General features: G+C 50.3%; 1 protein-coding gene across 4 annotated transcripts in view; it reads left to right on the top strand.

The window, feature by feature from the left end:
- The window catches only part of WIPF1 (WAS/WASL interacting protein family member 1), an 85742-nt gene that overhangs the window by 52627 nt on the left and 20341 nt on the right, over positions 1-12774 (top strand). For all 4 annotated transcript variants that reach the window (XM_070731777.1, XM_070731778.1, XM_070731779.1 and 1 more), the window contains exon 2: positions 4215-4303. In XM_070731777.1, the coding sequence (XP_070587878.1) occupies positions 4253-4303 (51 nt within the window). In that variant the 5' untranslated portion in view covers positions 4215-4252. The remainder of the gene's footprint in view (positions 1-4214; positions 4304-12774) is intronic.

Raw genomic sequence — 12774 nt, 5'->3', positions numbered from 1 at the left:
AAACCTAGTGACATATTTATATATATATATATATGTCACTTATATATAATATATACGTGTGTCACTTAAACTTAGTGACACAATATATATATAAAGTCTGATTTGAGAAATAGAACTTGTCAAAGCCAGGGAGATCTGGATGCTTGGTCAATATAAATTACATTATACTTAATAACTTTTCTGTTTCCAAAATACCTTCTACATTAAACAAAATTCTAAATGAACATTTGGGTGGTCTACAGAAGTTTGTACTCTAAGCTATGATTTTTTAAGATTCATTAAAATGCTTTATGTATTTAAAATGTGTCTTAAGAAAATGAAATATGGTTTGTCTAATTCTCATAGGAATTCTAAGCATAATCAGTCTGATATATTTCTGCTTACTGCATTATCGTATATAATCCGCTACCACCTCAGAATAACAAAAATACTTATATTTCAATGGCTATAAATATTTTCTCAGGATTTGTTGGCTGTAGGATATGAATTCAACAAACCATTGCAGCTATGGAAAGAAAAACACCCTGAAACTTGTAGTTGAATAAGAAAATTGTGGTTTGCTGCAAGAACTATTTTTTTCTATTAACAGGAAGTGAAACAGATTTAACTTTAGACTGCAGTTTTCACATTTAGGCATAAAATGGTTGCAGAAAAAAACAACTTCTTTTTCTACAGAGAAGATTGATAGCAAAAACATAATGCTAAAATACTGACAAACTTCAGCTGATACTAATTGATGGAAGTATTTTAGTATAAGAAGGAGGCAAATGTGATTGCAAAGCAAACCACTGTAAATCAAGCTTTTAGATTGATTGTCTTTACGAAAGAGAGAATATAGAACATATCTGAATTAGATAATACAGTATTACATTTTGTGTTGGTCGAATCTTAGTAGTAGGATGACAGGATTGATATATGGCATTCCTCATCCCCACGACCATTCATTTCCTTTCAGAGAAATACTTTTTGGAATCTGAAAACTCCTCCATGCTGCTATTAGACATAAGAATAATGTATGGAGCAGCTACAAGAATGCAGCCAAGAGAAATGGATTCATTTCTTTCCTTACCACCCTTCCCAATAACAGTTCAAAATTCCCTAGTGTTGCACTGAAAGTCTCGTTTACTTGTTCCTTTTGGCTAGACTCCAAAGAAGAGGATGATCTGCTTAATATTACCTTACTCAGTGTTTTTGAACCTCAGCATCTGTAATACGTGAGGACTTCAACCCCTAGAATTCCCCAGCTAGCATGGAGAATTCTAGGAATTGAAGTCCACAAATCTTGTTGAGGTTCAGAAACACTGATCTGGACCATGTTTTATTTGACACCTTCATGTCAGACTTTCTACTTTTCAAGTTGTAGATGAAGTTTACTTTCTCTCTGCCATGTACAATATTTTTTTGGAAGTGGCGGAAATAAACTACAGCCTGTTCCTCAATATTCAGTGTTGGAAATATTTAATGCATTATATCTTCCATCCATTCCCCAAAAGGAGACATGATCTGAGTCTTTGGGAATATTATTTATCATATTGTACGCTGCTTATTTCCAAAAGCCTGTGCAGTACAACCCTGAAAACAGTATTTTCATGCTACCATTAAGACATCATCATTATAAAAGACTGAATATGAACTCTCATGTGTCTTCACCCCAAAATTTCTTCTCTTTCAAAAACTTTTACATGTTTGAGATGCCCTGAGTTTTTGTTTGTTTGTTTGTAAGTAACTAGCTGTTAGGGCTGACAGGTCATCCAGTTCTTAAGCATGCTGGTGGAGGAATAATAAAAAGAATGAAATTGCTTTAAACTTGTTGTTTTTGGTTTACAGTGGTCCCTCGACTTGCGCGTTCTCGATTAGCGCGAAACGCTGCAACGCGGTTTTTCAAAAAATATTATTTAAAAAAATAAAATATTAAAAAATAATTTTTTTTTTATTCTGTTCCCTGAATGGAGACCGCCGGCCGCTCAATCGGGCCGGCAGGGAACAGAATGGAGCCTTCCGCGGCGGGGCTGGTAAGGGGGGGAGCCGAGGGGGGAGCCGAGCCCAGCCCCGTGGCATTCGCTTTCCTCCCGCCGGCAGCCGACTGATCGTGGGCTCCTTCGCAACCTCGGAGAGCTTCCTGGTTTTCGTGAGCTTTCATGCCCCGGAAGCTCTCCGAGGTTGCGAAGGAGCCCACAATCAGTCTCAGCTGCGGGTGGGAGGAAGGCGAATCCCCCGTGGGCTCCGTTACATCTTCCGCTGCCAGCCAGGCCATGCTGGCGGCAGCGGAACAATCGCTGGCTGTCAACTTTTCTTTTTAAAACTGGGCAGGAGCTGACTTGCCTCCCCAGTGCTAAAAAGAAAAGTTGACAGCCAGCGCTACGACTGACGGAATGCTGAGCCTCCCGGTGGAAGGCTGCCGCTTGGCCGGGGAGGCTCGGCCGAAAGGGGCTGGAGCGGCACAGCCGAGCACGCCTTCCGCCCGGGAAGTCCTGCCCCTTCATCCCCACCCCTCGCCCCTGTGGTCGGCGGGGATGAAAGGGCAGGACTCCCTGGGTGGAAGGCGTGCTCGGCTCTGCCGCTCCAGCCGCTTTCGGCCGAGCCTCCCCGGCCAAGCAGCCAGGGAAGTCGAGCCAGGCGTGGCGGCGGCAGCGCTGCTTCTCCGGTCGCCCGGTCCTCTCCTGCCTCCTGCGCCGATGTTCCCCGCTGCGACGGAAGGCAGTCGCTTGGCTAGGGAGGCTCGGCCGAAAGCGGCTGGAGCGGCAGAGCCGAGCACGCCTTCCACCCAGGGAGTCCTGCCCTTTCATCCCCGCCGACCACAGGGGCGAGGGGTGGGGATGAAGGGGCAGGACTTCCCGGGCGGAAGGCGTGCTCGGCTCTGCCGCTCCAGCCCCTTTCGGCCGAGCCTCCCTAGCCAAGCGACTGCCTTCCGTCGCAGCGGGGAACATCGGCGCAGGAGGCAGGAGAGGACCGGGCGACCGGAGAAGCAGCGCTGCCGCCGCCACGCCTGGCTCGACTTCCCTGGCTGCTTGGCCGGGGAGGCTCGGCCGAAAGGGGCTGGAGCGGCAGAGCCGAGCATGCCTTCCGCCCGGGAAGTCCTGCCCCTTCATCCCCACCCCTCGCCCCTGTGGCCGGCTCATCCAGGGGGGCGTGTGTGGACTGGCAAGCGGCAAGCGGGAAGACCAAGGGAAGGTTCCTTCAGCCGCCCAACACCTGATCCGCTCCGCAGCGCGGCAGCAGCGAGGAGCCGAAGATGGGGTTTCCCCTTTGCCTTTACCCCATCTTCGGCTCCTCGCTGCTTCCGCGCTGCGGAGCAGATCAGCTGTTGGGCGGCTGAAGGAATCTTCCCTTGGTCTTCCCCGCCGCCCACACGCAAACTCCACCATCTGCGCATGTGCGGCCATGAAAAAAATGGCGCACATGCGCAGATGGTGGTTTTACTTCCGCATCCAATATAACGCGGAAATCGGTTAGCGCGGGAGGTCTTGGAACGTAACCCCCGCGCTAACCGAGAGATCACTGTACTTTGATTCTATAGGACATAGGAGTTTTGGATTGTTCTTATCTCTCTTTTTTACCTCGAGGAATTCCAGATGGTCCACATTATTGTTTCGCTTTTCTCTGAATTTTATCATTTATGACAAACTTGTGAAGTAGATTACACTGAGAATTTGAGACTGATCTTCACAAACACCATAGCTAAATGGTGATTTTTGACTCTAGATATCTCCCCTGGCAACACCATAGTAAACATCTTGGTCTAAATAGGACAGATGACCTAGAAACTTGCTCTTTGAAACAATGATATGCAAACATTTCTTTGCCTTTATCTTATCTTAGCTTTCTGTTCCATATCATCCTGTTTTTTAAAAACAAAATTAGATTGATTGGATTTTCAGTCAAGTCAGATCTTTTGCTCTCTCTAAAACTACAAATTTATTATAAATTATAATGGGGAAAGGAAGACGACAATAGTTGCCCATTAATTTTAGTACTTTTTATCTCACCATTTTTACAAGGCAGCAAACATACTTGATACTCCTTCCTCCTCCTATTTTTTTCCACCACAACTCTGTGAACTGGGCTTGGCTGAGAGCGAGAGTCACCCAACTGGTTCTCATGCTTAACATAGGACTAGAACTCAGAGTCTCCTGCTTTCTAGCCTGATACCTTCACTACTAGACCAAATATGGCTCGGTTTGTAACCTTATACCTTATTTGCATTCCAACAATAGGTTTCATTGCAACCAAGGTGTGATTGACGTCTAGGAAGATGCCTGTTCCGCCTCCTCCAGCTCCTCCCCCTCCTCCAACATTTTCACAGGTAAGTTACAATTTTAAAAATAAAAGTAGTGTAAGGGAGACAAAATTTATCATCCTGATTTGTCGTTTTAGCACGTTTTTAGGCTAGATCAGGAGTAGGCAAAGTTGGCTCTTCTATGACTTGTGGACTTCAACTCCCAGAATTCTTGAGCCAATCATGCTAGCTCAGGAATTCTGGGAGTTGAAGTCCACATGTCATAGAAGAGCCAACTTTGCCTATCCCTCGGTCTAGATCAGTGTTTCCCAAACTTTTTTGAGCCGCGGCACATTATTCACATTTACAAAATCCTGGGGAACAGTGGGGGGGTGGGCTAAAAAAGGTTTGGACAAAAAAAATCTCTCTCTTCCTTTCGCTCTATTTCTCTCTCCCTCTTTCTCTCTCTCTCTCCCTTCCTTCCTCTTTCTTTCCCTCTCTCTCCATCCCACTTTGTTTCTCCCTTCCTCTCTTTTTTGCTCTTTCTCTCTCCCTCCTTCCCCCTCTTTCTCTCTTGCTTTCTCTCTCTCTCTTTCTTCCTGTCTTTCTCTTTCTCTCCCCCCCTCTCTCCCTCTTTTTGCTTTCTCTTTCTCCCCCCCCCTCTCCCTCTCTTTCTCTCTCTACCTCTCTTGCTATCTCTTTCTCTCTCTTGCTATCTCTCTCTCTTTCTCATACACCACGCCGCAGCAGCGGCGTTGGGCAGTCTGCCGCCAGGGAAGCTCCAGCCGGGCGAGGCGCTTTAGCTGCCGGAAAACTTGGAAGGTGCAAAGAAGGAAGCTCAGCTTCCGGTCTCACAACTTTTTGCTTTTCGCACTATCAGCAAAAAGTTGCGAGAACAGAAGCTGAGCTTCCTTCTTCGCGGCACACCTGACCATGTCTCGCGGCACACTAGTGTGCCACGGCACACTGGTTGGGAAACACTGGTCTAGATGATAAGCAGACAGACAGATTTTTACTTTTTGTTGGCTTTGTTGTTTGTTCAGTTGGCTGTTTTTATTTATTTATTTATTTTGTCCAATACATAATGAGGGTTTTAGTGGGTATATATATATATATATATATATATATATATATATATATATATATATATATATATATATATATATATACACACACATAGTAAAATACATGATGAAGGTTATAGAGGATACAGTGATCCCCCGGGTATCGCGACCCCGATCATTGCGAAACGGCTATATCGCGAGTTTTCAACCCGGAAGTAACACCATCTGCACGCATGCGTAGATGGTGGAGTTTGCGTTCCGGCAGATCAGCTGCTGGGCAGCCGAAGGAACGTTCCCTGGGTCTTCCCGCCGGCATGGGGGGCTTCCTAGCACCCCCCAAACCCGGGTTGGGGGCTGGGGGGGGTGCTAGGAAGCTCCCCATGATGGCGGAGACCTGTTAAAACACTCGCGCGGCTTCCAAACTGAGTCCTGAAGCCAAGCGCAGAAGTTCGCCTTTAGCGCTTGGCTTCAGGACTCAGTTTGGAAGCCGCGCGAGTGTTTTAAAAGGTCTCCGCCAACAATGGGAGCTTCCTAGCACCCCCCAAACCCGGGTTGGGGGCTCGGGGGGGTGCTAGGAAGCTCCCCATGATGGCGGAGACCTGTTAAAACACTCGCGCGGCTTCCAAACTGAGTCCTGAAGCCAAGCGCAGAAGTTCGCCTTTGGCGCTTGGCTTCAGGACTCAGTTTGGAAGCCGCGCGAGTGTTTTAAAAGGTCTCCGCCAACAATGGGAGCTTCCTAGCACCCCCCAAACCCGGGTTGGGGGCTCGGGGGGGTGCTAGGAAGCTCCCCATGATGGCGGAGACCTGTTAAAACACTCGCGCGGCTTCCAAACTGAGTCCTGAAGCCAAGCGCAGAAGTTCGCCTTTGGCGCTTGGCTTCAGGACTCAGTTTGGAAGCCGCGCGAGTGTTTTAAAAGGTCTCCGCCAACAATGGGAGCTTCCTAGCACCCCCCAAACCCGGGTTGGGGGCTCGGGGGGGGGTGCTAGGAAGCTCCCCATGTTGGCGGAGACCTGTTAAAACACTCGCGCGGCTTCCAAACTGAGTCCTGAAGCCAAGCGCAGAAGTTCGCCTTTGGCGATGGCTTCAGGACTCAGTTTGGAAGCCGCGCGAGTGTTTTAAAAGGTCTCCGCCAACAATGGGAGCTTCCTAGCACCCCCCCCGAGCCCCCAACCCGGGTTTGGGGGGTGCTAGGAAGATCCCATTGTTGGGGGAAACCTTTTAAAACACTCGCGCGGCTTCCAAACTGAGTCCTGAAGCCAAGCGCCAAAGGCGAACTTCTGCGCTTGGCTTCAGGACTCAGTTTGGAAGCCGCGCGAGTGTTTTAACAGGTCTCCGCCATCATGGGGAGCTTCCTAGCACCCCCCCCCGCGCCCCCAACCCGGGTTTGGGGGGTGCTAGGAAGATCCCATTGTTGGCGGAGACCTTTTAAAACACTCGCGCGGCTTCCAAACTGAGTCCTGAAGCCAAGCGCCAAAGGCGAACTTCTGCGCTTGGCTTCAGGACTCAGTTTGGAAGCCGTGCGAGTGTTTTAACAGGTCTCCGCCAACATGGGGAGCTTCCTAGCACCCCCCCCGAGCCCCCAACCCGGGTTTGGGGGGTGCTAGGAAGCTCCCATTGTTGGCGGAGACCTTTTAAAACACTCGCGCGGCTTCCAAACTGAGTCCTGAAGCCAAGCGCCAAAGGCGAACTTCTGCGCTTGGCTTCAGGACTCAGTTTGGAAGCCGCGCGAGTGTTTTAACAGGTCTCCGCCATCATGGGGAGCTTCCTAGCACCCCCCCCCGAGCCCCCAACCCGGGTTTGGGGGGTGCTAGGAAGCTCCCCATGTTGGCGGAGACCTGTTAAAACACTCGCGCGGCTTCCAAACTGAGTCCTGAAGCCAAGCGCAGAAGTTCGCCTTTGGCGCTTGGCTTTAGGGCTCAGTTTGGAAGCCGCGCGGGTGTTTTAAAACGTCGCTGCCAACATGGGGAGCTTCCTAGCACCCCCCAAACCCGGGTTGGGGGCTCGGGAGGGTGCTAGGAAGCTCCCCATGTTGGCGGAGACCCGTTAAAACACTCGGGCGGCTTCCAAACTGAGTCCTGAAGCCAAGCGCAGAAGTTCGCCTTTGGCGCTTGGCTTTAGGGCTCAGTTTGTAAGCCGCGCGGGTGTTTTAAAACCCCAATCTTCGGCTCCTCGCTGCTGCGGCGGAAGTAAAAACACCATCTGCGCATGCGCAGATGGTGTTTTTACTTCCGCAGCGCTACTTCGCGAAAACCCGATCATTGCGAGGGGTCCTGGAACGGAACCCTCGCAATGATCGGGGGATCACTGTATACTCATAGTAAAATATATCTAAGAAAGAAGAGAAGAGAAGATATAGGAATAGAACATATCAATGAAAGAATAGAAGAAGAGATATAGGAATAGAGGAAAGGTATAGGAGATATAGGAGAGCAATAGGACAGGGGACGGAAGGCACTCTAGTGCACTTGTACTCGCCCCTTACTGACCTCTTAGGAATCTGGATAGGTCAACCGTAGATAATCTAAAGGTAAAGTGTTGGGGGTTTGGGGATGACACTATGGAGTCCGGTAATGAGTTCAATGCTTCGACAACTCGGTTAATGAAGTCATATTTTTTACAGTCAAGTTTGGAGCGGTTAATATTAAGTTTAAATCTGTTGTATGCTTTTGTGTTGTTGTGGTTGAAGTTGAAGTTTGTCATATAGTTTGTCATATACAGTGGTACCTCAAGATACGAACCCCTCGTCTTACGAACAACTCGTGATACGAACCTGGGGTTCAGAAAAATTTTGCCTCTTCTTACGAACTTTTTTTGAGTTATGAACCGGCGTTCGGAGACTGCTGGGAAGCCGCGCGGCTGTTTTAAAAGGTGACAGCCGGGCGGCGGGGCTTCCCAGAAGCCTCCCGAACGCCGGTTCGTAACTCGAACAAAGTTCGTAAGAAGAGGCAAAATTTTGCTGAACCCCGGGTTCGGTTCGGGAGGTTGCTGGGAAGCTCCCCAGGCCGGCTGCGACCTTTTAAAACACCCGCGCCGCTTCGCAGCTGTCTCCCGAAGCCGAACGCGGAAGTTCGGCTTTAGCGTTCGGCTTCAGGAGACAGCTGCGAAGTGGCGCGGGTGTTTTAAAAGGTCGCAGCCGGCCTGGGGGGCTTGCCAGCACCCTCCCGAACCCCGAACCCGGGTTCGGGGTGGTGCTGGCAAGCCCCCCAGGCCGGCTGCGACCTTTTAAAACACCCGCGCCGCTTCACAGCTGTCTCCCGAAGCCGAACGCGGAAGTTCGGCTTTAGCGTTCGGCTTCAGGAGACAGCTGCGAAGCAGCGCGGGTGTTTTAAAAGGTCGCAGCCGGCCTGGTGGGCTTGCCAGCACCCCCCGGAACCCCGAACCTGGGTTTGGGGGGGTGCTGGGAAGCCCCCCAGGCCGTCTGTCACCTTTTAAAACAGCTGCGCGGCTTCCCAGCAGTCGCCGAAAGCTGTTTTTTTGCGGGGGGGTTTTTGGTTGCACGGATTAATTGACTTTACATTGTTTCCTATGGGAAACAATGTTTCGTCTTACGAACCTTTCGTCTTACGAACCTCCTCCTTGCACCAATTAAGTTCGTATCATGAGGTATTACTGTAGTTTGTATTTTAGGTTTGTGTTCTTTTTTTGTATGCTTTCTGAAAAACTTGCTAAGATAAATAACACTATTAAGTTTTAAATTACCAGCATATCAGACTAACAAAATTGGAAGGGACATTGGAAGTCTTCCAATCCAATGCCCAAACCCTATGCCTGAAATGGTGAACCTTTTTTGGTTTGTGTATCAAAAAGTGTGTGTGTGCATTGGGGAATGGGTGTGTGTGCCCATACCCATAATTCCATGCATCTCCCCACACATGTAAGTGTGACCCCTGGCACATGATGGCACATCTTTTTTTTTTCATTCTCCCCAGGCTTCGGAGCCTTTCTAAGAGCCTGGGGAGGGCAAAAATGGCCTTCCCCCCTCCAGAGGCCCTAAGGGAAATGGGCCATTTTTGCCTCCGGAGGGCCTCTGGGAGGTGGGGAAGGCTGCTTTCATCCTCTCCAGGCTCCTAGAAAGGTTCTGGAGCTTGGGGAGAGCAAAGAAAATAGGCCTTTCCCATCCCCTTCAGAGGCTGGAAACAGCCTGTTTCCCGACTCCCAGTGTGCCCAGGAGGTCTGAAAATCAGCTTTACAGTGATCCCTCGATCATCGCGAGGGTTCCGTTCCAGGACCCCTCGCGATGATCGATTTGTCGCGAAGTAGCGGTGCGGAAGTAAAAACACCATCTGCGCATGCGCAGATGGTGTTTTTATTTCCACAGCAGCAGCGAGGAGCCGAAGATTGGGTTTCCCCGCCGCCTCGCTGCTGCTGCTTGTCCGCGCGCGTGCCGCCCGCCCCCTGCGCTGTTGCTGGGGCCGCTTCTCAGCTGAGAAGCGGCCCTGGGGTTTCCCCCCGCGCGCGCGCGTGCTGCCCGCCCCCCGCGCTGTTGCTGGGGCTGCTTCTCAGCTGAGAAGCGGCCCTGGGGTTTCCTCCGCGCGCGCGCGTGCTGCCCGCCCCCCGCGCTGTTGCTGGGGCTGCTTCTCAGCTGAGAAGCGGCCCTGGGGTTTCCTCCGCGCGCGCGCGTGCTGCCCGCCCCCCGCGCTGTTGCTGGGGCCGCTTCTCAGCTGAGAAGCGGCCCTGGGGTTTCCCCCCCGCGCGCGCGTGCTGCCCGCCCCCCGCGCTGTTGCTGGGGCCGCTTCTCAGCTGAGAAGCGGCCCTGGGGTTTCCTCCGCGCGCGCGCGTGCTGCCCGCCCCCCGCGCTGTTGCTGGGGCCGCTTCTCAGCTGAGAAGCGGCCCTGGGGTTTCCTCCGCGCGCGCGCGTGCTGCCCGCCCCCCGCGCTGTTGCTGGGGCCGCTTCTCAGCTGAGAAGCGGCCCTGGGGTTTCCCCCGCGCGCGCGCGTGCTGCCCGCCCCCCGCGCTGTTGCTGGGGCTGCTTCTCAGCTGAGAAGCGGCCCTGGGGTTTCCCCCGCGCGCGCGCGTGCTGCCCGCCCCCCGCGCTGTTGCTGGGGCCGCTTCTCAGCTGAGAAGCGGCCCTGGGGTTTCCTCCGCGCGCGCGCGTGCTGCCCACCCCCCCGCGCTGTTGCTGGGGCCGCTTCTCAGCTGAGAAGCGGCCCTGGGGTTTCCCCGCGCGTGTGCCGCCCACCCGCCCACGCCGTTGCTCGCGCCTTACCGGGGCAAGAGGGGGAAGACCCAGGGAAGCCTCTGCCCGGCGGGGAAACTCCACCATCTACGCATGCGTGGAAGGGCACGCATGCGCAGATGGTGGAGTTTACTTCCGGGTTGAAAACTCGCGATATAGCGTTTAGCGAACATCGAGATCGCGAAACTCGAGGGATCACTGTATTTATTTTATTTATTTATTTATTAGATTTGTATGCTGCCCCTCTCCGAAAACTCGGGGCGGCTAACAGCGACAATAAAACAGTGTACAATAGTAATTTGGTATTAGAAATGATTAAAAATCCATTAATATAAAAACCAAACATACATACATACATACCATGCATAGAATTGTAAAGGCCTAGGGGGAAAGAGGATCTCAATTCCCCCATGCCTGGCGGCAGAGGTGGGTTTTTACGAAAGGCAAGGAGGGTGGGGGCAGTTCTAATCTCTGGGGGGAGTTGGTTCCAGAGGGCCGGGGCCGCCACAGAGAAGGCTCTTCCCCTGGGTCCCGCCAGGCGACATTGCTTAGTTGACGGGACCCGGAGAAGATCCACTCTGTGAGACCTAACTGGTCGCTGGAATTTGTGCAGCAGAAGGCGGTCCCTGAGGTAATCTGGTCCGGTGCCATGAAGGGCTTTATAAGTCATAACCAACACTTTGAATTGTGACCGGAAACTGATCGGCAACCAATGCAGACTGCGGAGTGTTGGTGTAACATGGGCATATTTGGGAAAGCCCATGATTGCTCTCGCAGCTGCATTCTGCACGATCTGAAGTTTCCGAACATTTTTCAAAGGTAGCCCCATGTAGAGAGCGTTACAGTAGTCGAGCCTCGAGGTGATGAGGGCATGAGTGAATATATACAGGATGAATTACAATGGCACTCAGATGGTATTTGTTTTGGGAAAGGATCAAAAATATCCTCTACTACTCCCGATTTAGCTAAAATCATGCTACATTTATGAAAGTTAACAAAGAGGCAACTTTGCAAAAGGAGGTATGGAATTGGGACCCACTCTGTGTTTCCCATAGTGATAGATTCAGCAACTCTGTAATAAGTTCCATGTCTCTCTGGAGCAGCATTTAAGGGACAGTAGTTGCTAAATATCTGGAATATGTTTTGGAGGAGTGAACATATTCAACAAATTCACTCACCACTTCTCCATTCTCATTTATCTGTTTACCCATGAAACGGGATACTATTATTTGCTTAAGTATGCTTTGCTGAACTTGTTAAACAATTGGCTAGGTTTGAAAAATGTACTCAGTCAGGCATCCATAACCTCTTTCATCTGTTTAAAATATTCACAGCATGTAAAGGGTTGGTAGGGTGAACAGTTACTGATTTACAAAATAATCAACAACAGGGAATATAAACAATTGCACAGGAGTCCAACCCCTTGCTCAGAGAGGAAACCCTATAGCAGTGATGGCGAACCTATGGCACGGGTGGCATGCGAAACCATATCTGCTGGCACGCGAGCGGTCGGAAAGCAAGCCATTTTCAGCCCTGAGAGGGCCTCCAGGGGGCAGGGAAAGCTGTTCTTGCCCTCCCCAGGCATTGAAATATGGGTGTGGGCACTCATGTATGCGCGATACAGTGCATGCACGCTCTTTCAGCACCCGAGGAAAAAAAGTTTTGCCATCACTGCCCTATAGTATTTCAGACAAGTGGCTGTCCAATATCTTCTTAAAAATTTCCAGTGTTGGAGGATCCAAAACTTATGGAGGCAAGTTGTTCTTCTGATTACTTGTTCTAAGTGTGAGGAAATTTCTCCCTAGTTCTAGGTTACTCCTCTCCTTGATTAGTTTCCATCCATTGCTCCTTGTCCTGCTTTCAGGAGCTTTGGAGAATAGGTTGACTCTGTCTTCTTTGTGACAGCCCCTCAAATATTGGAACACTGCTATCATGTAAATATAATAGAAATTTAACACAACACAACTGCAAGAATATTGTGCAAGATTTAGAATGAAGATGGGAGATTGTGGTAGAGACAGCGGCAGATTGCTCCGAGTTTGGGGAACCAGTGGCGGCAGGAAGCTCCACCCACCCACCTGGGAAGCTTTGTGTATGCACAAAAGTGTCACATGTGCACGTACCCGAACTGGTAGTAACAGGATTTACAACCCACTACTGAGTAAGGAGTAAAATATACTTCTTTAGTAAAATTTTGAACAAACTTGAGTCAGCATTTAAGACATTTGAGAAAATTTAAGCTGTTTCATCTTACCCTTGCAAATATTTTCATATGTTTATGTTAAATTATAGGCTGGTATTTCTGTTAAGAAAATAT

The sequence above is a fragment of the Erythrolamprus reginae genome, chromosome 1 (genome assembly GCF_031021105.1).
Source record: "Erythrolamprus reginae isolate rEryReg1 chromosome 1, rEryReg1.hap1, whole genome shotgun sequence".
NCBI lineage: Eukaryota > Metazoa > Chordata > Lepidosauria > Squamata > Dipsadidae > Erythrolamprus > Erythrolamprus reginae.
This window is presented reverse-complemented; position numbering and strand designations above follow the sequence as displayed.